The 25,893-nt window shown below is 42.5% G+C and overlaps 1 protein-coding gene across 1 annotated transcript; it reads left to right on the top strand.

The window, feature by feature from the left end:
- Window positions 1-1,585: 1,585 nt before the first annotated feature.
- CUNH7orf31 (chromosome unknown C7orf31 homolog) lies at window positions 1,586-25,171 on the top strand. The gene is made up of 10 exons (XM_028790076.1): window positions 1,586-1,721; window positions 2,283-2,438; window positions 6,445-6,621; window positions 10,257-10,328; window positions 12,517-12,546; window positions 15,163-15,344; window positions 15,644-15,732; window positions 20,664-20,838; window positions 21,134-21,225; window positions 24,295-25,171. The coding sequence occupies exons 2-10, from the start codon at window positions 2,305-2,307 to the stop codon at window positions 25,108-25,110; spliced, it is 1,767 nt and encodes a 588-aa protein (XP_028645909.1). The 5' UTR covers window positions 1,586-1,721; window positions 2,283-2,304; the 3' UTR covers window positions 25,111-25,171.
- The last annotated feature ends 722 nt before the right edge of the window (window positions 25,172-25,893 follow it).

Genomic DNA, 25,893 nt, shown 5'->3' with positions numbered 1-25,893 from the left:
AAAGGACAGCAGTCCAGGTTACTTTGCATAGGTAGTTTTCAAAAACGTCAGAAATCCACAGAATATGATATTTAATGTTATTTAATCACTTGTTGTTGAGACATATCTGCTCTTGACAGCACCCATTCTTGGACTCAATATTCCTGTTTTTTCACCTTTAATAATGAACAAACGGGAGGAATGCTGTGAATTGGCTGCTCTGCCAGTGTGCCGCTCAGCAACTCAGCGGCGGTACATTTTCACCGTCACTACAAGTTATGCATTTCCACTATGCAGTATGTACACCCTTTAAAAGATCCTGGCCACCCAGATCTGCGTCTGCCTGGTACTGTCTTCTGGTCTCTTCTCTCATGTCTCCACTCCGAGAAGGCATCTTGCTCTTCCTCCCCCAATAAACCCCTTGGCATTCGATCTGCTCTGCAGCAGGAACTCTTAGTGACACGCCTTGGCCCCAACCCATCGTCGGGGTACTCCCACTACTTTATCCTAATAGTGTTGGAAATAATAAATTCAGAAGACTTGAAAACCAAGCAGTTTTTAATAATTCAATTTTGCAGAAGCATAAGCACCGAGAATAAGCCAAACATGGCTGGCGTACTGATTTGAAGCAAGACGATAGCTTTTTCCCCTGATACCAAGAAATTCCATCCTCTCTCTTCCTATACGTCAGGACTTGCCCCCGTGCCCAAATTCTTCATCTTGTTGGTTTATGACAAGAGCTTTATCCATAATTTAGGGCTTGAGAGTGTCCTCTTCTTCTGATCTAGTGCTCAGCAGGCTACTAGTAGCTCTCCAACTCTTCTGAGCTGTGAGATAAACTGGGTGAGACAGTAGCTAGGAGAAGACGTACCTAGTTGCCTTGGGCTTTTCTGTAACTCTGATGAGCTTAAAGAGCACATCATACTGCAAACTGTAACAGTCTGTTTTTTACACAAAGATCTCGCTCTCCTTCCCAGGACCAGAGCTTTTGCTACCCCCCACACCTTGAGAAAGCAGCCTCAACTGTAGGACAACAGTGTAGACCAGATAGTCCAGGGACGAAAGGCTTGCCAAGGTGGTGCCACCAGAGGGCGCCTGAGGTCAGCCTATGGCGGGGCGAAGGGAACGACAGGGCGGGGGCGGGGTTGGTGCCCGCAGGAGGCGGAAACCTTTAGCGAGGGAGGAGGCGGGATCTGGGAAGGAGGGAGGGGACCAGGTCTGCAGGGAAGGTGGAGCGATAGAGTATGGGCGGGGACAGTGGGGCGGGGCCAAGGTGGGGGCGGGGCCGAGTCTGTGGCTGCGAGGCTCCTGGGTGTGAAGGAGCTGAGACTCCAGGGCCAGGGATGGGTTGACGCGGAAAAGCGACGGTTCTACCTTCCCCCTAGCCACCAGGCCCTCTTGCCTCACTTCCGGCCTCTGTTCCAATTCTGGTGGCCTGGGATCCTCTGAAGGAGCTCCCTGCCGCCGCTCATCGGCCGACGCTGCGATCGGCCACGCAGCCGCCCCACCCTCAGGATGTGTTACCTAGTGCGCGGTCACCGCCGCCGTCACAGGCAGCCTCAACCCCGCCCCGGCCACCCCGCAGCCCTCCGGCCTTCCTCCCCCGCACCTGCCCGCACGCTCCCGGGGCCCGCAGGTGCGGAAGACCACGAAATTCCACGCCCCGCGGAGAGGAGACCCACCAGCTCCCGAGACAGGAAGGGGAGGCGCGGTCGGGCAGCGCTCCGGGGCAGATGTGTCAGGTGCGTGCCACCCCTGGCTGCACTGCGCCTAGCGACCCCGCGTCCTCCGGAGGGGCGGACTTCTCCCCAGTGCTCCGGGGAACCCAGGGTCCCCACTGCGGCCAGAGGTGCCGCGCCGCCCGGTTTAACTGCCTGTGAAACAGAATCCTCAGAGCCCTTAGAGGAAGGGCTCTGGACGTGTTCACGACGAGTCTCCCTGCTTAGACAGGCCCCCGCGGTAGAAGTTACCTGATTGTTCTTGAATATGGTTAAATTTGAGGCAGGACCTGAACTGTAGTAGGGGGCTCCTTGCTTGTTTCACTGTGTTCATCTTTCACTTCGCAGGTTTGCTTCGGTTTATTTCCACAGAAGTTTACGTCACTTTATTACAGGTTTGACAGCATCCATCCACAGACCCCCAACAGGCAGTAAGAAAATAACCCTCTGATTTTTGTGCATCGATGACTTGAAGAATTTTGGCAGCAGAAAATGTTTCCTGACTGACCTAAGGCAGAGTCACTGAGATACTAACCAAGACAGTTTACAAGACCAAATGTTCATTTTTATCTATTTACTCTCCAGACTGCCTTTTTAGGCAAGAAGCATGGAGGTAATACACGGCAGGCCCTACTGTTGCAGGGAGCTTGAAGGAGCTGACATTCTGTCAAACACCTTTTACTCTAATGGACTGCACACCCCGTACGAAACAACTATTCGCCCAACTGCTTCAGAAGACAGGTAAAACAAAAATTAGGAAAACGCAGAAGAAAGATTTCATCCCATTAGTGACTTTCTATACCACACACACTTTTAGCTCTCCTATATATCACATGAAAGAGAAGGCAAAACCTGACTAAACTACATGGTTAATCTGTTAAAACTGGAAAAGTACTGTATACTAGAAAAAGGCAGGCATCATATCCTTCCACTGCATTCTAGAAGGGTGTGTATGTCTGTGTGTGTGTGTGTGTGTGTGTGTGTGTGTGTGTGTGTGTATTGCTAGGGACTGAACCCAGACCGTGCCTGCTAGGCAAACTCTACCACCAAGCTACATCCCCAGCCCTGTTCTAGAACCTTAGAATGGTCCCTTTCTTCACTTGGAGATTAATTTGTTTTAATAAAGTACTGTGGTATACACTAATAGCCTGCCCACCAATGCCCTCCACCCAGAAAGAACCCCAGAACTGGTTGCAAACAAGATGCTGTGTGAGCCCTGCGCCATGTTTTGCTGAGGCTCTTTCGTTCCTCATGACAGCTATGAGAAGAGTGGGAACTATTACCTCCTTCACCTATGATAAATGTAAGCTACAGACACATACTTGGCCAAACTCTGTCTCAGCTTTTCCACCAAGATTTACTTGAATCATTTTTAGAGGAAGAATAAGTCTCTGCTTCTAAGTACCTTGTGTAGTCGTGTTCTTGTCTTGTGTTTTTCTAGTTCCATGTGGCCAAATCCCTAGTAATTCTTTGTAGAAGTTTAAACACTTCTGAAGTAGGGCTGGAAAGATAGTTCAGCTGTTAAGAGCACTTGCTCTTCTTCCAAAGGACCCAAGTTTGGTTCTCAAGACCAAAGTTTGGTTCCTATCTCCTATATTAATGTGGCAGCTTGCAACCACCAGTAACTCCAGTTCCTGAAGATGCAGTGCCCTCCCCTGGCCTCCTAGGGCACTTGCACACACATGTGTACCATACACACACTCATGCATAGACACACACTCAGAAAACAAAAACCTCCCACAATCCCCTGCTTCTACACAGGCAATCTGTCCCACCGTTGATGGTCCCTGATTGTTGATCATTTTCTTTGAGATGTTTCTAAGAAGGCTTTTTCTTTCTTGTAACTTCTACCTGCTTTTTCAGGCTGAAATGTGTGAAATAATAAGTAATTATCCCCAGGCCTGGAGCTCTTGAAGGGTCTCCCTCAGGGACTGAGCCCCAACACTGGTTCTCCAAGACAATGCTCTTACATTTAGTCTCTTACCATCCTGGTTGGGTTTCATGGATCCATTTCAATTTATAAATCTGCTCTTTGCAAAGGAATTTTTCCTGGGCTGGAGAGATGTCTCAGCTTTAAGAGCATTTGATGTTTGTAAGACCCAGAGGACCCAGGTTCAGTCACTGGCTCATACTCCAGCTGTATGAAATCTGATGCCCTCTTCTAATGCCTGTGAGCACCAGGCACACATGTGGCGTACATACATGCAGGCAAAATATATAATATATTATATATATATATACATATATATGTATATATATATATATGGCATTATATATATGGCATTATATATATTATATATTATAATACATAATATATAAAAAATATATAATAAGAAATATGTAAACATGTTTGATATGACCAGTGCTTTTGAAAACAGACAAAAACATTTGAGAAAGTTAAGTGCCCATATGCTCAGTTATCCATAGAGTGTGTGAAGCCATTTAAAACAGTGTCTGGGAACAACCATCCCTGGCTTCTCACAAGCAAGCCTTTTATTTCATGTGAGTGTTTTCCTACTGTAGTCTCCAGACAGAACAGCAATGAACATGTGCTCTTACGACCCTTCCTCTTAACTCCTTCATGAGGAGCCACCAGACAGCTTAGAGAAGATCTTTTCCCTCGACGTTCTGTATGTATGCTCTGGAAAGTTCCAGCAGCATCCCCACACTGTCATACCTGAAGCTTGCTTCCAAACAAGTTCTGGGTCAACGAAAACCACAGAGTACCCACCAAAACAAAACAAAACAATGAAAAACAGAAAGCCCCTGCATGCCAGGGAATCACTCTTCTTGGTCGTAACGAGAAATCGAAGTCCCTGTGTATGTTAGCTTTCAGAAGCTTAGTTTCTAAGCATAGACATAAGCACGCCCTTTACAAAATGTGACAAATTTTGAGTTAATTTGGCAATTTAAATGGAAATATATAATTACACCACCCTACTTTGTTATTTATGTAGTGGAAAAGCAATCAGAGTACATTAAATCACCTATGGTTAATTAATGAATCGTAGCAGCTTATCCCTGTAATTTGAGCACTTGGGAAGCTAAGACAGTACCATTGAATAAGAACTGTTGTCATGAGTTCAAGGCCAGCCTGGGCTACCAAGTGATACCCTGTCTCAAAAAAAAAAAAAATCACTTGAGAAGCTTTGTGAAAAACATACATTACCAGGCTTAACCTATGTGTATTCTGGAACACAGAAGAGGGGCAGCAGAACCCAAGGAAAACTGGGTTAGCCAAACATACTGTAAGTAGTAAGAGAGTCAGAAATAGGGTTCTGGCTTACCCAGTGATCAAAGAACAATGTAACCTTTACAGGTTACTTCAATGACTTTATTCGCTTGTGTGTTTTGGAACAATTACAGTAACAACTATTTTATATAATCTCATTTCTTCTCTTTTGAGAAGGTTAAGTAAGTTAAGAAGCAACATATCCTTCTGCATCTTTTTCTAGTGACAGTTTAGAGAGGAGGAACAGTTTGGTGGCAGGGCTCTTGCTCGGAAGCATGAAGCTCTAGATTCAATTTCCAGCACATACACACACCGAGTATCTAAACTAAAAGGAAATATACGGGGCTCGGTGGTTCACTCCCGTGTATCCCGGCCTTCAGTAGACTAAGGCAGTTGAATTACCATGAATTCCCTGCCAGCCGGGACACAGAGAAAGACTGCAGGGGTGGGTGATGGGGGGGTTGATTTAGGCATTACCTCTTATTTTAATATTTTTTTTGTTTTTCAACTTACCAGTGTCACTGCGTGCCAGTACACATGATTGATTAACATTTCCTTCTGGCTTGTCTTCTGGGACAATGTAATTTACTGGGGTCAGATATTGAGAAATTGACTCATTTATGATTCAATTGTAACTTTACAAACTTAAGAATTAAAGCTTAGCATGTCATTAATCACAAGTGTTTAATATTTTCCCTTGTCATGACCCCCTAAACCATGTGCGTTGATCATAGTCAGAGCTGGAGAGATGAGAAAGGACCTGATAGGACCCCAGAGCGACTGTCACCAAACTTCCCTAAACTGGTTAGTGTAGAGCTCAGGACATGTTCTCTGTAGCGAGCCAGACAAAATATTTTGTGCTTAATAGTTTCATCATAGTTCTCCTGTGACAGAGTGAAGGCAGCCACAGACTAGCCGTACATAAATGAAATGCAGTATTCCAGTAAAATACTATTTTCAAAACAGTAAGTCCGGGCTGGAGAGATGGCTCAGCGGTTAAGAGCACTGACTGCTCTTCTAGAGGTCCTGAGTTCAAATCCCAGCAACCACATGGTGGCTCACAACCATCTGTAATGAGATTTGATGCCCTCTTCTGGTGTGTCTGAAGACAGCTACAGTGTACTCATAAATAAAATAAATAAATCTTTAAAAAAAAAAAAAAAAACAGTAAGTCCATGGGCCCTAGCTCAGTAATTGTTTATCTAGCCATTTCATTCAGTTCTATTTGTAAGCTACTCCTGAGTGTTAATTCTCCATCATACTTAGCAGTTACTGTGTGGGGGTATATGTGTGGGGGTGGGGGTGCTCTAAGCCATGTACCGTGCTGACAGAGAGAGAAGTACCTGGCAGCTCAGGCCTCTCCGAGCTCCGCTTCCATATCTCTGACTGCTCCCCTACACTCTCATAGTTCAGCCCACAGGGCTCAGGAAGCCTTCGAGAGCCCTAAGATCCTAAAGAATCGAAGGGGATTTTCAGCACAGTCAAGCAGAGTCAGAAGTGTGTCCTTTCTCACAGGTATCAGGAGCTGAGGGAGGCACTGCCACAGTGCCGGCTCCGGTGGGGCGCCGATAGGGAGTATGGTGGCATACTTCCAGTTTCCCTTCCCGAAGAACACAGGCCAAAGTGTGAGCCTCCCCGTCTCATGAGCAAAGGACATCAGCACTATGGATTTGGTGGAGAGATCTGGCCAAAGTAAGTGAACATCCCAGCATTCGTGTCCACGTAGCGTCTTCACTAACCGTGTCTCGGTTTTTTCCTGTTGGTTCTTTGTCAACGTGTCTGCTTCTAGACTCCTTTTCTTGCTTATAGAAGGACACAAATAGAAAACCGAGTTGTGAAGTCAGTGTGGAGTCTGTAGGATTCGTTTTATGTTGCTGTCATTTGAGAGATTGAAGTATTGTGATTAGAAATTTTGATTAATTCCTCACTTAGTAAAACCAAATGAGGGTTGAGAGGTGGCTCAGCTGTTATGAGCACTGGCTGCTCTTCCAGAGGACCTGGGTTCAGTTCCCAGCATCCACCCAGGTGGCAGCTAACTCTAGTTCTGGGAGATCTAACTCTCCCTTCTAGACTACATAGTTACTATATGCATGTAATACAGAGATACACATGTAAGCACATACAGCCATACGCATAGAATAAAATGTAAATTAAATGAGATAAAAGGTAGAAGGAGGAGATTAGATTAAAAATGTTTTTGCTTGAGCGAAAGCTAGCCCAATTTATACAGATGTTCTTGGTTTGAGACAGTTTTCCAGTTTGTTCACTCGTCTTTACTGTAGTATTTGAGTCTGCAGGACACTTATTTACTGGCTGATTCTTTTTTCCTATGTGTCTGGGGTGGCGTACATGGAGGTCAGAGGACAACGTTGAAAGTTGGTTCTCTACTTGTGCTATGTGGGTTCTGGGGATTGGTCAGTCTTGGTAGCAGGCACCTCTGCTCATGAGCTCACTGCCCCGCTCAGATTTTTAAGTAAGTCATTCCTTCAGTAAGGGTATTCAAAACACAAACCTAAAGGAGCCTGGGGCTGGTGGTGCAGGTATGCAAGCCAAGCTGACTGCACAGCTGCGGTGTGAGGGTCAGAAATTAAAGGCCTAGACAACTTGGTAAGAAAGATCCTGTCTAAAACTGGAACATAAAAGAAAAAAAAAAGATTCAGTGTTCAGTGGTGCAGAGTTTGCCTAGCATACATAAGGTCCTAGGTAAAAAAAAAAAAGGGGGGGAGCAGCAAATTAAATCAGATGCCACATTATTTGCTAAAGGTTATTATATTTACCCAGAGTGGACTCCATACAGCCGTGGCACAGAGCCCACCTTCTTCCCTGCCTTATCTAACAAGCCTGTTGCCTGGTTTACTCACAGTCTAGGTAACTAGTTTCTTGTTATTCTAAAGCACGTGAAAGACATAAATTACGAAAGATAAACCACGGCTAGAAAATGAAATGTTAATAATAAAGGGCCACCTGCAGCCAGTGACCCTCTCTAGATGTCAACAAATGAAAATCAAGACCCCCACAGAGACCAAACGAGAAGATTGCAGACACATCACAAATAACAAGGGTCTCACGTTCGACCACTTGCTCAACAGACCTTAAAGGTTCCACTCTCACAGAAACTCCTAACTGTGCTATAGCTGGTAAGTCTGTAAACTGGAGGCTGTCACTCTTCCCTGGAGCTATGAGATATTACAGATCTGTACAGTAGAGATTTGGTCCCAGGTTTGCTTGATGGTAAAGTTCTAAGTACCTCCACCTGTTTGATTTAATGATTCATCTACTTATTATCTACCCCATAACTTGAACATAGCGAGCATTGGCTCAGCAGCTGGGTTACAGCTCTTTGAGGAACACACAGCTGTCGTCCCAACATCTGTATGTTAAAAAGGCACAACATTCTAAAGGAATTAGAGGTATTCACACAGAACTCCAGTGTATTTAAAACAGAAAAAAAAAGTGGGGAGAGGCAAAAAGGCTACTTTTAAATATTCAGAGAAATCTGATTGGACACAGCCTTAAGACCCTGAGGAGGGAATACTATTCCCCTTAGAAACACTAGTCTTCCCTGACCCAGACTCTAGGTTAATGTATCTGTTTTTCTCATGTTCCTTTATGTCAAAGCTGTTGTTTTAGCATACTTCTCTTGAAAACATCTTTTCAGACAGTCTTACCTTCTAGCAGACTGCAAAAAAACTGTAGAAATGATTTATCTTCTCCCCAGCAAAAACTGTCTTTTCTTATGGTATTTTTCTTTCTCTCTCAAAAGAGCCTTCTATACAAAATACTTTCCAGCTGATAGGACAAGCCTGAATTAGTTCATAAAAATATTGCTTACGAAACCACAGGTCATTTTCCCTGGGTGGGGAGGGCATGTCAGTTGGGTTCTCTGGTTTCACAGCCACTACCTGCGGGGATATGTGCTGATTATTTTTTGCCTACTTGATAAGGACTAGTTCCCTGTGCGTTAAGGAATTGTTTCTATCCCGTTGGCCTGTGAGCATGTGTGCGAGCATTTCCTTGACTGATGACTGATGTGGAAGGGCCCATCCCAATGGCAGTGTTCTCTAGGTAGCTCTTCCTGGGTTGTATAAGAAAGCGGGCTGAGCACGAGCCAGGGGAAGCTAGCCAGTGAGCAGTGCTCCTCTCCTGTGGGCTCGGCTGCACCTCCTCCCTTTAGGTTCTTGCTTGAGTTCTACCCTGACTTCTCTTAATGATGCACTGTAACCTAAAATGTAATAAACCCCTTTCCCCCAACTGTTTTTGGTCACTGTTTATCACAGCAACAGATAGCAAACTAGGACAGGGTAGGCAGCTTCTTCCTCGATGACTCTATGAGAAGTACAGATACTAGTTCCTTAGGGAAATGTCATGGCGGGATTATTTGAGTGGAGCACTAGAAAGAACAAGGCTAAGGGAAGGTTAGCTGTCAGCAGAGCACTCCGGTCGAGCTGTGGGAGACATCACTGCTCTCCCACCTCTTCCTGGCATGACTATATCTAAGGAAAACTCTCTAAAAGGATTTTGAACAATACTCACTTAACCATAGTGTGCAGTCTTCAGAAATTCTAAGTCGAGTCAGACATCTCCCAATTCATCCATTCACCGAAAGAATAAATCAACATAATGAAAATGTATGGCCTTGTTTTCACTTTCATGAAGTTTCACTTTTATTTGTAAGTTTAGTCAAGTAGCAAATTGTTGAGTTCTCCATAAGTAGATTCTTCACGAAACTACTGCCAGATGATAAAAAGTATTAAATGGACCTGTAGTTCCGTGTGAACTAAAGGACTTGTGAACTTTTTCTGGGTAGTCTTTAACGGTAATGATGATGGCACTTAACCGTTAATGTGACTACATGAAGAGAAACTTAAGATGTGTAAAAGATAAAAACAAATTCAAATTTTATCACCAGACAAGAACCAGACAATAAAAAAAGAAAACCATATGCCATTAATAGGAGCCAACCAAGGAAAGAAACTTGCATCTGATTTATGCCAGACTCTAACTTAATGTCTCCCCAAAAGGCATTTGGAGCCAAGCAGTTCTTTGTTCCACAGACTGTAAGATGCTTAGCTTCCCCTGCTCGTCACCTATAAATGATCATTAGCTGTGACAAGTAGGGTAAAGCCACCGCCTTACATTCCCCCGCTGTCCCATCCTGTTGACTGGAAACTTCTTACCTGACGACTAATGTAAAGCATTACCTCTTGTATATTCTACATAGAAGCTCTATATAGTCATGGCTGTGTTCACCTATTCGCCCCTTACTGTCTCATGGATGTGCCGTATTTTTGTAAAAATACATTCAGTTTACTGTGTTATCTTTTCAGAAAGCTCCCTATTGAGCAGTATTACTATTTGACACAGAACAAGAAGAGCGACGTGTATGGAAACGACTCTTTGTAAGTCCTGGGCAGGGGCCGAGTTATGTGAGGTTACAGAGAATTAAGTGGAAGTGAATCATGTGACCAATTCAAAAGCCCTTCTGTAGAAATAAACCTTTCCTTCATATTAACAATCAGTAACACCAGAAATCAGCACTGAGCAAGTGGAAGCAAACAAACCAAACAGACTATGTGCATTCTTTAAACAAGCCTGTGGAGACTGAGGACTAAAGGAGAGCAGGCAAGCAGGACGGGTCACCTCCGGCCACGGCCCTGCCTTTCTCCTTCCCAGTCCAGTGAACGTCTGTTAGAGGTTTTTAACGAGTCACTGAACATGCCAAGGGTCCTCAACACAATTTGAATTTGAGTTTATGATGAGAGAGGTTATTATGATCACCTAATTTTAATAGAATTCCAGTCTCTCTATAGATAAGGGATACCTGCTATCTCACCTGCAATTCAAAGTACAGTCTCCGTCATATTCAATTGTTTTGAAATGGTTTCTTATGTATACTGAAAAACCACTACTTTATTTTCAACTAAAATTAAAATGCCATCTCCTTAATGGAGCCTGGTTCCACAAACAATGACATACAGCAATGGCAGAGACACTGAAGTAACACTGAACCCTTAAGATTTGTTGTAAGACGCTAATGCAATACAGGACTGAGCCACTAGAGGGAGCCAAACTTCGTGTTTGCCCAAGCTTTACCCATTTGCGTTTCATCAATGGAACTCAAACATAGCAGAATTAATAGACGGATGTCAAGGAAATGGTGTCTCTGAACATCTGTTACTTTGGTGTATCTTTTAAAAATTTAGTATTTAAAAAACATTTCATCTATCTTTTCATTTTGAAACAAGTCCATTTTAGGTGTGAATTATAGCAAAATTTGTCATGTGAGACAATGTTGACCTTTAATCCCAGCACTTGGGAGGCAGAGGCAGGCGGATTTCTGAGTTCGAGGCCAGCCTGGTCTACAGAGTGAGTTCCAGGACAGCCAGGGCTACACAGAGAAACCCTGTCTCGAAAAAAAAAAAAAGAAAGAAAGAAAGAGAGAGAGAGAGAGAGAGAGAGAACAATGTTAAATGCCAATTCATGTTTTATTTATATAAAGTCATCAGTCTAGCAACATTAAGTCCTTTGGATTCTTTTTTTTTTTTTTTTCGAGACAGGGTTTCTCTGTATAACCCTGTCTGTCTTGGAACTCACTCTGTAGACCAGGCTGGCCTGGAACTCAGAAATCTGCCTGTCTCTGCCTCCCAAGTGCTGGGATTAAAGGCGTGCGCCACTACTGCCTGACCTTTGGATTCATATATCTGTCACTTCTTGTCCCCAGAAAACGATTGCTTTTTTTCAGTTCACACCCACAGAATACAAACCAAGATCAAAAGCGTTATGGTTCAAGCGAATGGTGTGTTTATAATGCACTATAGTAGGATGATACAGTTATATGGTTTGCTGCTAACTAAAGCAATTAACAGTGTATTCAGATTTTCTGATTTATTTTATTGCAAAATGATAACATTCTGATTATTTTCAAAGTCTCATGAGGATAGGCTGAAAGTATCGATATCAGTGTGTAACTGTCTCTCTTCAGGGGGCTCGTTTCCAGCACTGTGGTATTGTCTCTTGGCCTGTGGTTTCAGGGTAGTTGTAAAAACACCACATCAGAATGAACTGGCTCAGAAAACTCATTCCTCCGGGAACTTGGCTGGTTTTGTTCTCTGCCCTCTGGTGATTGCACAATACCTACTGTCATTAAAGATCAGCAGCCATGGGCAAGGGGCGATCGATAAGCAGTGTTTATATATCCTCCCAGCCAGGCCACACGGGTCACTTTAGGACACACCAGTGCGTCACACACACGTGATGTCAGGCTCTCAGCACTGTCTGACTACTGCCTAGTTATGACTGCAAAAGTAAGAACAGGAACCTTGGTCCCGGAACCTTCCCTGCACAGAAAGACTACAAAAGGTTTGGTGACCAGGACTATGTTGGAATCAATGGGAAAACCACCCAGTAGACAACCGAGATATGAAAATGCCAATGCCTGTGTCTTATCGTGCAAGGCAGTAAAAAAATGCCCAAATATCAACGTGGTTTAACACAGAATATATCTTCATATTCTTATGTTTTTAGTAGGAATTCAAGTGTTTAAAACCTCCAACTTAAACTAGGACTGTTTTCCTGTTTTTATTCAAGGTTACCCAAACCACCTAATTCAACCGTAGGGTAAGTATATACTTTATATTTTCTTCCCCGTTATAATAAAAAAAAAAATGATAGCACTGCTTATGACTTAGATAGGCCTGAGGAGAGATGGGACTTTTTCCGAAAGCTGCATTTGACTGTTGGGAACAATCTGGTGACGTCCAAGGCACTGACGTTCTTACTGCTCTCCCCTTAGATCCAGTCAGCCTTTCTAAGTGCACATTTACTCTAGCATAGTTTTAGGCTTATCTGTATATTAGAAGCTTCTCTGTGTCCCCTCCTGTCCCTCCTGTGAGCCTCTTATCATCCATGCAGCATGCTTTTGATAGCAAATGAACCAACAATGATGCACTGGAATTAATGAGCCCATACCTCAGATCTGTGCAGTTGTATACTCGGTCCTTTTCTGTTCCAGGATTGCACCTAGAATACCGGATTGCCCTTAGGGAAGGTCTCTTCAGGTGCCCCGTGGCTGGGACAGTTTTGATACTTGACTTGTTTTGATAATCTTAACAGTTTTGAAGTTTATAGAATATTTGTAGAATGACCCCAAATGGAATTTGGCTGAATGTCTTTGAATGTTAAGATGGGTGCTGTGTTTTGAAGAGAAAGACCACAGAGGTAAAGTGCTATTTACACACTGTCCTGTCCACTTCATCTCCTGCTGATGTGACCCTTGGGCACTGGGCTCAGGGATGCTTTCAGCTTCCCAGTTGCAGTTACTCTTTTTGTGCTCTTGAGAGAGTTGATGTGTGAAGATGTCGTCTGGAATTCTGCATTAACTTCCAAGAGCACAGCATCTGCATAAACTGTTTAGGGCTGGGATGCAGCTAAGATGGTAGAACACTTGCCTAGTGTGTACCAGGCCCTGTGTGTGATTCCTAGCATGTGCCTGTAGGAGATCATGAGTTTAAGGTCATCCCTAGGTATATAATGAGTTTGGGGCCAATCTGGGCTACATTAGTTTCTGTCCAAAACATTTCTGGTATTCTGCATGGGAATTTTACATACTCTTGTTTTTTAAAAAATGGTGTTTTTTTTTTAAATAATAACCTATTTCAAACTTGTGGGTGTTTGTTTTGGTTTAGGAACTCAGGAAGGAATCCAGTGCCAGTTACCTTTGTGTCTTGCACTGGCTGTAAGCTGGTCTTTGAATCTGTTCCTGTATTCTGTTAACATCTCCCACAGTGCAGTGGGCTGTGGGTGGGGTGTTACTTTTATCACTTACTCCCTCTCTGGCACTATGAGATACTTCTGGGCCATCTTGTTCATTTCCTCCCCACTCCCGGGATCAGCCGGGACCTTGAGAAACAGGGCTCCTTTCATTAGAAACTGGCATAAGAAATCATATTTGAGCACCAAGTTCTCCTACACCTAATGGAAATGTTAACATTTTAAAACTATGTTTCAGCTAAAGCCAAGAGCTAGCTACTCAAAACGCTGTCAGAATCCAGGCCAAGGTTGGGGAAGTGGGGTATTAATCAACAACCTTTGATGAATTTTTGTTTGAGATTTTTAACTCTTCATGAAGCCTGAGAAAGGAAAAGCCCTTTTGTGGTATTACATTTCTTGAGTCTAAGTTCTAAGTGGCAGGTTAGAAGCACAGCACTACAATGTAGACAGGGTTGGTCCCTTCTAAGAGCTGAGGGGAGTTCTCTGGCTGGCCAGGGCCTGCTGGCATACACATGTGTCTTCAGCTCTGACCCTGCATGGCATTCTCAGTGTGTGCCTCCTTGTGTCCAAGCTTGACTTTCTTTTTTAATCAAATAGCCGTCAAATTAGGGGCCTGCCCACTTCATATGACCCTCTTGCCCAACTACATGCACACTGACCCTGTTTCCAAATTAGTTTACAATAGAAGGCTTTGAGGTAGCATTTCGACACACAGATTTTTGAGAGGGAACACAATTCAACCTGTAACACGGTTTTTGTTTTCTTGAATTCTAATTATAAACACCATTCTCTATTCTGTGGCCCTTGCCATCTCAGATTTCCTCTGGTCAATACAGCTCCTACTCCTTCCTTAGTCTGTGCCAGTTCTCCAAGCAGTAGCAGACTTAGATCCCTCTGCCTTCTCAACATCTTTCTTCACTGTGCTATTTTGTTTTAATTTTAAAAGTGTGTGTGTGTGTGTGTGTGTGTGTGTGTGTGTGTGTGTGTTGATTGCTCAAAGAAACAAGTGGCCTGGGTTGGAATTCCTGTCCAAGACGTTGAATTACTAGGCCAGATGCTCAAAATGGTTCCATAAAAATAAAATATATAGATCTCTTTAAATGGAACTTAAATAGATTTCCATGAAATGGAAGTTAAAAGCAACAAAAAAATTTTTCTATGCTTCCTAACAAACTATAAAATTAATAATTGTCTGTTTTATATTAGCCACTTAGTAAAACTACTCACTAACAATAATTAAGTGTGGTTACTTTTCAAATTAAATTAGTTTTGATTTATCTAGAAAAATTAAGCTTTCATTGTTTTGGAAGTGTCTATAGAATGCTGTCTCTGTGAGTATAGGAAAAGCGGTCTGGGCCATCCCCACAGGGATTACAACAGCATGCACTACAGCAAAGGAGCCGCGGACAGATCTGACGGGTTTTATTATACTTTGTCTGTTTTTACCTATTCAATGAATTTTAGAGAGATCTGCTCACCATATCCAATTGAACATCCCTATCATACACACATAAGCCGTGGCGCCGTGTTCCCGACCTTTACGTCACCTAAGGACCTCTATACCGGTATAAAAGCTCGCACCCAGCAGCCGTTTCCTCCTACAGTGCCAACCAAGGCCTATGATACAACAGTTCTGAAGACAAGAGGTAAAATACGAGTTGAAATCAAAACTGTATGACTTCCTCTCATTAGCTTGAATTCAGTAGTAAATCAAAAAAGGCCAGGACCTAGCACCAGTCGGTTAGGAAAGATGTCCGGCTTACCTGCGGTCAGCTTAGGGCACCAGACTACACCAGCCTCTGCAGACATTCATGGCTGCACTTCAAGGACAGCCTCTGTGGTAGAAATAGGATATCTCTCCCTGGTCCTACTGTACCCATAGGTCTGGTTAATTAAAAGACCACTCTGATCTCTTCAGAATAACTACTTTTGTTTTCCTTTTCAGGTAACCCTTACAGATATGAACTGCTTGATTTTCCCATGGATTCAAAGAAAAAAGCATTGACTTGGCCAGGTCAGGGTGTATATTATGATGTAAGTACTTTTCAAAATGTGTGTTTAAGGGGAAATTAGTATAATTTTACCTAATATACTTATAAAATACACAAGCTAGCACTGGGGAGATAGCTACACAGTGGGTAAATACTTGCTGTGCAAGCATGAGATCCTGAGTTCTGATCCCCAGTACCCACATAAAAAGCCGGGGTACAGGGTGAACTTAGCCAGCCAGGCTAGCTGAATCAGGAGGGAGAGGCCCTGTTTAAGGATTACAATGTGGATAATGATAGAGGAAGACACTCAGTATTAACCTATGGCATGTACACACCTCTCAACACACACATGCCCACCCTACCCCCACCCACATACCTGTATGTACATGATGCATGTATCAGACAAATAAAAGTTCACATGGTAGACCGTTTATTTTACCTCTAGATGAAAAGTGTGTCATCTTAGCTTTCACATTTTTCTTACTTTATTAATGATTTCATATATTTGTGATAGTTATGGGACATCTCAAGAGTCATAAGATAAAAACAGTTGTGTGTGTGTGTGTGTATGTATGTGTGTGCGCACGTGTGTGCACACGTCCTTCAAACTACACTTGGGAAGGACGGCATTTCACATCCTTTGTGTTCTCTAACTCCACCTTTGTGACTCATCGTATATTAAGTACGTTAGGAGATTCCGCCTAAGCACAGAAGAAATGGAAGGTTTGTTTTTAGAAAGCGTCATCAGGTATTCTCATCTCAGTCATTAGTAATGCGTTTGTATCAGAGTCTAAGAAAAAACATAGTATGTTAAATTGCGGCACACAAATCTTTTGAGATACATCATTTAAATCTTACAGTAATTTTCTAAGATTCTTACCACTGAGCCCATTTTACAGATGGGGACACTGAGGCTCAAAAGTTTGTGACTATGCAGTGATTATAGAGTTCAGGTTTGTGAGGCTTGTCTCTGCTCTTCAGCCCTGTACCAGAACTGCACATGGATAAAATGGATGCCCTTTCAAACATGAGGGAATATATTTAGGCATTGGAAAATAACAATAGCTAGCATTTATTGGCCAAGGGGTTTCTATGAGGCGGTGCCAGGTTCATCCACATAGTAGCTCCTTACACTCAAGACTTTGTGAGCTAGGTAAGCAGTTGCTCATGTAAGGTTGGAAACAGCTGAGCTTTACCTGGAAACCCACTGTGTCAAGCCACATGTGGACATTGCAGTGACACCCGGCTGTCCACAATGTAAAAGTTCCCATTTGTGATTTGAAGTATGTCTGAATCCTTTACACAACCATTTTAACTGGACCTCGCTTTTTATAGCCTTTAAAAATTAGTCACTTAAAAAAATAAACTATTATTTTAAAAAGTTTTGCAAATAAAGACATCCCATGACCTGCTTCTTTAAGGCAAAAATCTATTACGTAAGTAAGGTAGCTGTGAGAGGTTGTCCTGGTGAGCACCCCATCACTTCACGTTCTAGTAGTCTCCACCGTGTGCTCGTGCTCGCTCATGGTGCTCGCCCGTGGGCTCCTCTTTGCCCACATGGTTATGCAGCCCTGAGGTAGTCAGTCAGGAAGGCCTCTGACCCAGCCTCACTTCTCCCTCTTCTGCTCTTTCCTCAGTAGATTCCTGCCATGGGAAACCCTCTTCCACCGCCTTTCTGCCTGTCTAAAAGTTTCTCATTTTCCAGGGCTTAGCCCACAATTTGTTTCTATTGAAACATAGTTAGGATCCACGTCCGGAGTCCTTTGTTCTGGTCAATAGCTGTCCTTTGTTGGCCTCTCCTGGCTCAGTGATATGGGAGACACATTGTTTCTTTTTGAGCTTTGATTAACTATCTGTGTGATTTCAGTAAAGCTGGCTTACAAACAGCTGGACACCCGAGCACCCCTCCCCATGCGGCCTTCCTCCCACCTCCCCCTGCTCAGTCCCAGCCACACCGGGTCTTCAGTAAGTGAAACTCATCATTTTCACCCATCCGCAATGCTCTTCCACACCCCTGCATACTCTCTTCCTTCCAGTCCTCCCTTCCAACGTCCTAACTCAGATACCAGAGAAACCTGCCACTACCTGTTCTCATGTGTGTCTTTTTTCATTCCATGTGTAAGTGATCAAAGTTCACAATCATAACATTAGTGTGATTCAGTGTCATTAAATGAAAGTATCCATGAGAAAGTATCCATTTGTTTTCAAATAAGCTAGCTCTATAGATAATGCAGAAGATAAAGAAGAGGGCTTCCTGCTCTTGCTGAAAATGCTAAGGTCCTTCTAGAGGAGGCGTCCATCTGCAGTAAGCTTTCTCTGAATCCCCTTTTAAGCCCAAATAAGCACCATCATTTAAAATTAAAGCACATCCAAAAGAAAAGGTTCTAAAATTTCACTCACAATATCACCATTATATGACTTCCTAATGTCTTAATGGAGATGTGCAGAGTTGGGGTACCTCGTACAGAGCCCTCAGAACCTTGCACACAATTCTATATTTAGTACCGACTCAGTGTTTATTAAAAATGACTGAGCTGTGGCTGGGAAGATAGCTAAGAGGGTAAGAGCAGCCTGCTGCCCAAGCATGAGGACCTGAGTTCACATCCCAGCACTCACGGAAAGACAGATGGAGCATGTGCACCCCTGTAATCCTGTACAGAAAGAGACAGAGAGAGAGAGATGCTAAGACTTGAGCTGCTGCTCTAACTCCAAGCTCAGTGAGAGACCCAGTCTCAAGGGTGACAGGACATCATACACACACACACACACACACACACACACACACACACACACTTGACTAAGCTATGTATTTTTCATGGGCTCTGCAGAAAACATACCATCCCTCTTGTAAACTGGAGTGTCTGCCTAGAAAGGAATGTTCTAGCATAGCAACCGGAAGTCCTTGTTGCCTGTGCTTATGGTTGTCGTGAGCACTGTCTGTGCTGGACAGACCCTTCCCCAGTGAACACCTGTCACGATTGCCATTGGCTCCCCTCTCACTAGCGCCCCAGGAAAGCATCACCTCAGCAGACACCCCCACTCATGTTTCCTGGTTGGTAAACTCCTTGCCGGAATACCATAGGTGGCACTGAATCTTGCATTTCCTATTTAATTTCTTGTGTCCTAGACTACATTCCAGCAGGTGATTATTAGTTCACCCAGGATAAAGTCCATTAGCCTAGTTCTTAGGACAGTGTTTGAAGAAGGTCTGTGGGTTTGGGGTGTTTTGTTTGATTTTGTTTTCAAATAAGCTAGCTCTATAGACAATGTAAAAGATAAAGAACGAGGGCTTACTGCTCTTGCTGAGGGTCCCGGTTTGTTTCCCAGCATCCACAACTGCCTATAACTCCAGTCCCAAGTGAGCCAACCTTCTTCTGGCTTTGTGGGCTCCTGCCCATGGGTGGTACACATAAGCTCACACAATCGTGTGTGTGTGTGTGTGTGTGTGCGTGTGTGTGTGTGTACAAATGAAATGTAATAATTACATATATCTTTTTAAAGGGGCTTCTTTCTTTACCCCTGAGTAAGCAAGCCATAGATTAATTAACAGTATATAGAGATAGTTATTTACTATTTCTTGACACACACAGACTCAAGTGCCTTATGTAAATGAGTTCTATACCTAAAACAAGAGTTGCTTCAACATTACAAGAATGCTGGCAACAATCTCACCATAGACCCTGGACATTTCAGTTATTCCCTGCCCTTCCTATGGCTGGGCTCCTCCCTGTGGCGCTGGCACTTCATGGTGTAAGGAGGCTGTATCCACGTGCAACACATGTTCCTGTCCCCCCCCCACACACACACACACTGGTCTAGAGACTCTTCTTTGTATCCATCCTTAAGGGTTACAATATCCTCAAGCAGTATACAGCTCTAGGCTCACAGGGTAACCTGGGGTGAGGATTATCTGAAACGGGGTGACGGTGGAGCGGACAGACGAGAGCACTAGGAGGACCTGAGGCCACGGGCAGCACCTGCCTCTTCCTGAGCCACCATGCCTTGGTGCAAAACTTTCAACAGACCAAGAAGTCCGAATTTAGAACTGTTTTCTGGCATGTGTTAAATGGCAAGTCAAAGTAGATAATAGTTTGTTGATTTCAGCTAAACTGTTGTGACAAATGGTAGATTTCCATTCATACTTTAAACCCTAGGCCCTACAAACATTAAAGGTGGCCTTGGATCTCAGGCAACAAATGGCACAATGTTCAACACTGCCCACCTACATCTGCTTCCGCAGCTTCTGTCTCCATGTCTCCGCCTAGTCCTGTGGTGTGGCATAACCTGGCCGTCTCACCTGTTCCTGACCTCACTTCTCAATTCAACTAGAATCAATCTCTTTCTTCAGTAAACTTCCAACTAGTTTTGTCTTGACCTTTTAAAACAGCAGTCTGTAGTTAGTGGCATTTACCCCTTCTCGATTGTACTAGCCAGTGTGCTCCTGGAACGCTGGCTTCTGGTGAGCCCGCTCTTCTGCCACAGTGTGTATATCCAGGCACTGACTAACAGTTGGAGCCACACTAAAATGCATCTTGCCATGTTTACATGCACACCCCTTTAGGGTGTAAAATACCACTATATATAAAGAATGGCCATTATGTTTGAATTCGAGTGATTTAAGGCTTTGTCAGCTGTAGCCAACATCATGCAGTTTCCTTTCAGGGACAGAAGACAAAGAAGCAGCCATTTTCAACTAAAATCAGCCAGCAGTACACAGAACCTCAGGATGTCTAATGAAACTGTACTAGCAGTAGAATATCCAGGGACAAACTCCAACCAAGGTTCTCAGAGACTTGTTGAAGAGATGTTAACATCTTTGTAATAAAGTGTGGTTATAGTTACAGCCAACATGCCTGGCTTGAATATTGTAATTAATGAAGGAAATGACCTCAACTGCTGCTTGCTGGGACAGCGAAGCAGTCCTTATTTAGGTAGATGCAACCAATAACAACAATCTTTATGTTCATATTCTAGTTTCCTAAATGTGTTGAGAAAAGCAAGCCAGTATTCTACCCCAAACCTCCTAAAACCTTTGCTCCTAACTCCTCTTTGAATCCGTGGGATACTATGAGCTCTGCAAAGGATGCCAATATACAAAGAAACCTTGAGAGGTCTCATTGGCTCACTTCGTACACTCACGATTTTACAGGTATGAGTTCACGCCAACACAAATCATGAAAAAAAAAAAGGGAACACTCAACAAATGCTCTCTCTCCCAAGCTTCTATTTCTGATGTCCTTCCATGTCACTCACTATAAATATGAATCCAAATCAGCGAGGGAGCTCAGTGTCCCCCTTATGTGGGTAAACTGGGAGGTAGGGCTGGCTTAATTTTATTGGTTCTAATTTTTATGATAAAATGGGTAGGTTTTCCTATTTATAGATTAGTTTAATTATCACTTTTCATTTACTCTACAAAATAATAAGACAATGTTTCCATTAAGGTCTAGGTCCCATGAGCCCCCTTGAACTGGATGATTACCATGCAAAGGAGCTAGCAGAGCTAACTGGACAGATAGGATTTGACCCACAGCCTGTAAGTAATTGCAGTCAACTCTCAGTTATTTGGGGAAGATTATCCCGGCCTTGTCTCCTTGCTCTTCCCGTGTTTTATGTCTTGTGTATTGGTGGCCACCTAAGCAAAAGGACAATCTAGTTGGTTTTCAAAGATAACTGAACTTACTGGAACTGATTTGGATATCCTTGTCACTATTTGAAAACAGAAAACTTCCTCATAGAATTATTCATTAAACATATTTTCTATCATGCTACTGTTGATAAAATAATTCACAAAAGAATTTGCTTACAAAAAGTAAAACGTTAACTAGTGACTTCATGATTTCTGATCAATTCTGGATTTCTGCAGACTTATGTATCTTACCATTACCATTACTTCTGAAGAAATGACTGACTTCTTCCTGATAGTCACAATAATTGAGAGTTGGCTGAATTACAATCAAAAGCCAATAAGTTTTTTGTCTGTATCAATAGGCAACTGATTATATAAACAGCTTGAAAGAAATTATCAAGCCCTGTAATAAAATAGACCAATTATATAAAGAATGTGAAATGACCCAATATTCATATATTGGTTTACTGAAGGCCTAAATTGTATTCTCTATAAATATAAATTTTAAAAATATAATTTTCAAAGCTATAAATGGTGGAAATACATGTATAACTGTAAACATAAAAATATGGATACTTGGGCTGGTGAAATAGCTCAGTGGTTAAGAGCACTGACTGCTCTTCCAGGGGTCATGAGTTCAAATCCCAGCAACCACATGGTGGCTCACAACCATCCGTAATGAGATCTGATGCCTTCTAAGGGGGTGTCTGAAGACAGCTACAGTATGCTTACATATAATAAATGAATAAAAACTTTAAAAAAAATATGGATACTTTTTAGATCACAATGAGCACTTTAATTTTATATTAGTTTCAGCATTTGTTAGGGGGATTCCAAATCAAACACCTGGATTGGGTCTATAAACTGTGCCCTGTCAGCTACCAAAGAGCTTTTAATTGTTTTGATTCTGTATGTGCAGTGGGCACTTTCTGTTGGATTAGTTACATGCTCTGACACTGATGTGTGCTCAGCATGACTAACTCCAGGAAAGCATGTTTCAGTGGTGATAAAAATCCCTGTGAAGCTTTTTAAAGAATGAAATGCAAGTCCTGGAGCCAGAGCCGTTGTTCAGTTGGTAGTGTGCTACCTCGGCATGCATGAAGTCCTGGTTTGAGTTCTCAGCACTTCGTAAACCAGGCATGGTGGTGCATATCCATGACTCCCACACTTGAAAACCAGAGGTAATTGGTTCAAGAGTTGGTCATCCTCAGCTGCATATCAAGTTCAAGTTCAAAGCCAGCCTGTGATATCATAAGGAGAAGGAAAACATTAAAGGCTGTTGCTTACATGGCAGACACTCTTAAAGTCTGTATCCTGTTTGTTAATGACAAGGTAGTGAAACATATCTAAAATCTGAGGTCTTTCTGTGCCTCGCGTTTACGACAGCCTGATGAGCTAAAGGTTATACCAATTACTGATTCAGTATGGAAATGCCTCCAACTAGGACAGTCCCTCCAGAAGGATCATTCAAAGTCCTTTAGTCTTTAAGTCTATGCTACTGGTGCTATTTTATCACCACTCTTATTTCTCTAAACATGGAATGTCATGTAGCCAAGGCTAGCCTCAGACTTTCTATGTAGCCAAGGATGGACATGAACTCCCAATCCTATCTCTATTCTCCTAATGCTTGGGTTACAGGCGTCTGCCATTATGCCCAGTTTTATGAGGCACTGCAAACTGAACCCGAGCTTCTAAGTAAGTAGTATCCCACCAAATGAACTATATCCTGCCCCACCCCCTCCAAGACACACACTCATAATTATTACCTATCCCCTGATAGGGCCACATATATACTTCTTTTTGATGTTTTATTTAGCATACTACTATAAAAATATCCAAACATAAATAATTCTCATTTAAGACCTGTCTACTCACCAGCTAGATTCTATCAACATTTAACTCAGTCTTTTGCATAATCTATTCCCTCTAATCATCCACTAATAATTTTATTATTTTCACACATTTTAAAGTATAGACATTAGTATTCTTTATCTCTTAAGAGTTGATGTACATACCATTTTACCTGAGTTAAAATTTTGATTTTCTGTTCTTCATTCATTGTGAAGTGTACATTCATTAAAACTGTATGAATCTTAAATGTACATCTGTCTAAACTAAAGCATACAGCTTTCTGCCACAAAATAGAAAACATGTCACCTCTTCCTTCTTCACCCACATACATAGCTCCAGTAATAAGATCCTGGATATGCTTCCCATTTTTGCAGTTTCCAAGCTTGACTGCATCCATGATTTTAAAACATCTCAAAGCTCACACAGACAGGGCAGTAGCTATACCTCAGTGGTAGAGCATGGATTCGACCGGTGCAAGGCCCTGTGCTCAGTCCTCAAACTAGGAAACAGACACAGACCCAACACCTCAGACAGTGCTTCTCAAAGCATTGAGCATGGCACCAGCCTCAGCAGCACCCAAGACTCACTTGTTAAAATGCATGTTCCTGTGTCGGGAGGAGAGCTTAGAGTGCACGAGTTTGTTCCCTTACACCCTCCCCAAATAGGGAGATCCAAGACCCCACTGCAGACTTTACAAGTCTGGTCTTAGAACTAAAGGTGGGAACTCGACTTTCTGCCACTTCTGAGGTGACTGTGATTCAGCCTAGGCTTAAGAACTCTTACCTTCCCTCAGTGGTTTAAATACCTGCACGGGATGGATAGTCAATGCAATCTTGTTTTCATAAGTTTTTGTCCAGTGAGTCCTTTTGTATCTTTGAAATTTTGAGAGCCAAGAATTTCCACACAGAAAAACTTGTCTATAGCCAAATGAAACATATATTTCCCATCTTACCTAAAGCCAGTAAAAGAGAAAGCTGCATTTCCTGAAGTATCTTAGAGTGTGTGCTTCCCGCTCCGCCTGCTTAGTGAGATAGTGAAAATGGGTATGAAATTGGCTGTTTGTAGCCCTATCATTACAATATTTATTAATTGGCTTATTTTTCCCCTTTTATTTCACTGGTACAGCAAGAAAAATTCCATCCTGCCTTAAAACCTCCCAGACCGTTGGATGGACGAATTGCCCGACTTATGCAGAACCAACGACCTCTGGAGGCTACCGTGCAAGTACCGCCTGCCTGTCCAGACTGTACCCCTAGAGTTTTGTGTGCTTTTCATACATTCATACCCAGTTCTACAGAAATGATGGCAATGAATAATAACCTCCTGTCTGGAATAACCCATAAAAACCAGGATATTGAAGAGAAGATTAAGGAAGAACAAGGCTTGATGTCTACCTATTCACACCCAACTTGTTACGAATCAAAAGACTTGACTAGTCTTTATGACCTACATTCATTTCCAAAGATCACAGACACTAAAAAGACAGATGATTTGTACTGGAGACAGCTGGAGATGAAGCCCCTACCCATATCTTGCTCTAAGTCAAACCATTACATTGACTATGAACCACTTAAGTCTGCCTACCGTGACCCATATAATATGTGTCCAAACCCTGTTCGCCTCAGTAAGTCTAATATTCTACAAAACAAAACAGGTATGGCTGATTTCACTTTTGACAACTGTTTAAGTAAGCCAGAACTTATGGGCATGGACATGGAAAACAGTCATGAAACAAGACCTCTTCTGGACTGGATTCCTAGAGCTGGAGTGCCCAAGCATCAGACCAACCTGCGAGAACCTAGGAACACATTTTCAAAGTCCATGGCACAGAAGCGTTTGCATAACTCCATTCAAGAAGAACAAAAAGACCTCCGAGATAAACTGCACTGTGGGATGAGACATCACTTTTATGGCTACAATGGCCATTATTTCTATAATTGAGATATTCCCTTGAAACCCAGCCTCTTGCAAGAAAATAAAATATGTCACAGAGTGTCCTGCATTTGGCTGGATTCTGTTTCTGTATTAAGCCATAATGACATTAATAAGGTTGTATTTTCAAGAATTTAAGTTAGGATCTGGTCAGAGGGACCAAAATAATGTCCTGACTTCTCAAAACATTTTAAGTTTGTCAACAAAATATCAGAGCCAGAAAAAGATAGTGTTTAATGTCATCTTCAAATTATACTCTGAAGAAGTTTTCCAAAATCATGAAAATCAATGTGTAGACGAAATTCACATCATCATTTTGTGAGAAATGAAAAAAATTGAAAAAATTCAAATATTGAAGATTTGACAGCTATAGAATGTATCATGCTTTAATAAAATTAGTATATCAACAATCTCTTTCTGTAAATGTTTTCACAAAATAACGGGCAAAAAAAGGTAAAATTAATCTCTGTGAGTTCAAGGCTAGCCTGGTCTACATAGGTGAGTTCTAGAAGAACCCCAGTCTCAAAACAGCAACAAAACAGAGTGGGATAAAATTCAAAGCTTCAGTTAACTGGGGGTAGAGTGGCTCTCCAAGCTATATACATTCAATAGAAGTATGTCAAGTCAGTGGGAAAGATGAACCCTGAATATTCTGCATGTATACATTATAGGTTATATGTGTTTCCTTCCCTTAGCCTTCTGATAGAAAACAGCTATTTTATATGGATAAAATTATTTCGTGACAATTCAATTTATTAGATTTACAATTTTGGCAAGAAAAGATGTGGCTTG

The sequence above is a fragment of the Grammomys surdaster genome, unplaced genomic scaffold, assembly GCF_004785775.1.
Source record: "Grammomys surdaster isolate TR1022 unplaced genomic scaffold, NIH_TR_1.0 125861, whole genome shotgun sequence".
Classification (NCBI taxonomy): domain Eukaryota; kingdom Metazoa; phylum Chordata; class Mammalia; order Rodentia; family Muridae; genus Grammomys; species Grammomys surdaster.
The sequence above is the reverse complement of the archived record's forward strand: the minus strand, read 5'-3'. Positions and strand labels throughout refer to the sequence as shown.

What these genes read in the sequence shown, in the direction of transcription:
- CUNH7orf31 (XM_028790076.1), top strand. Translation starts at nt 2,305, where the DNA reads ATGGAGGTAATACACGGCAGGCCCTACTGTTGCAGGGAGCTTGAAGGA. An exon ending in CCAACTGCTTCAGAAGACAG is followed by an intron (nt 2,439 to 6,444) that starts GTAAAACAAAAA and finishes CCTTTCTCACAG; the next exon opens with GTATCAGGAGCTGAGGGAGG. An exon ending in GTGTATGGAAACGACTCTTT is followed by an intron (nt 10,329 to 12,516) that starts GTAAGTCCTGGG and finishes TTTTTATTCAAG; the next exon opens with GTTACCCAAACCACCTAATT.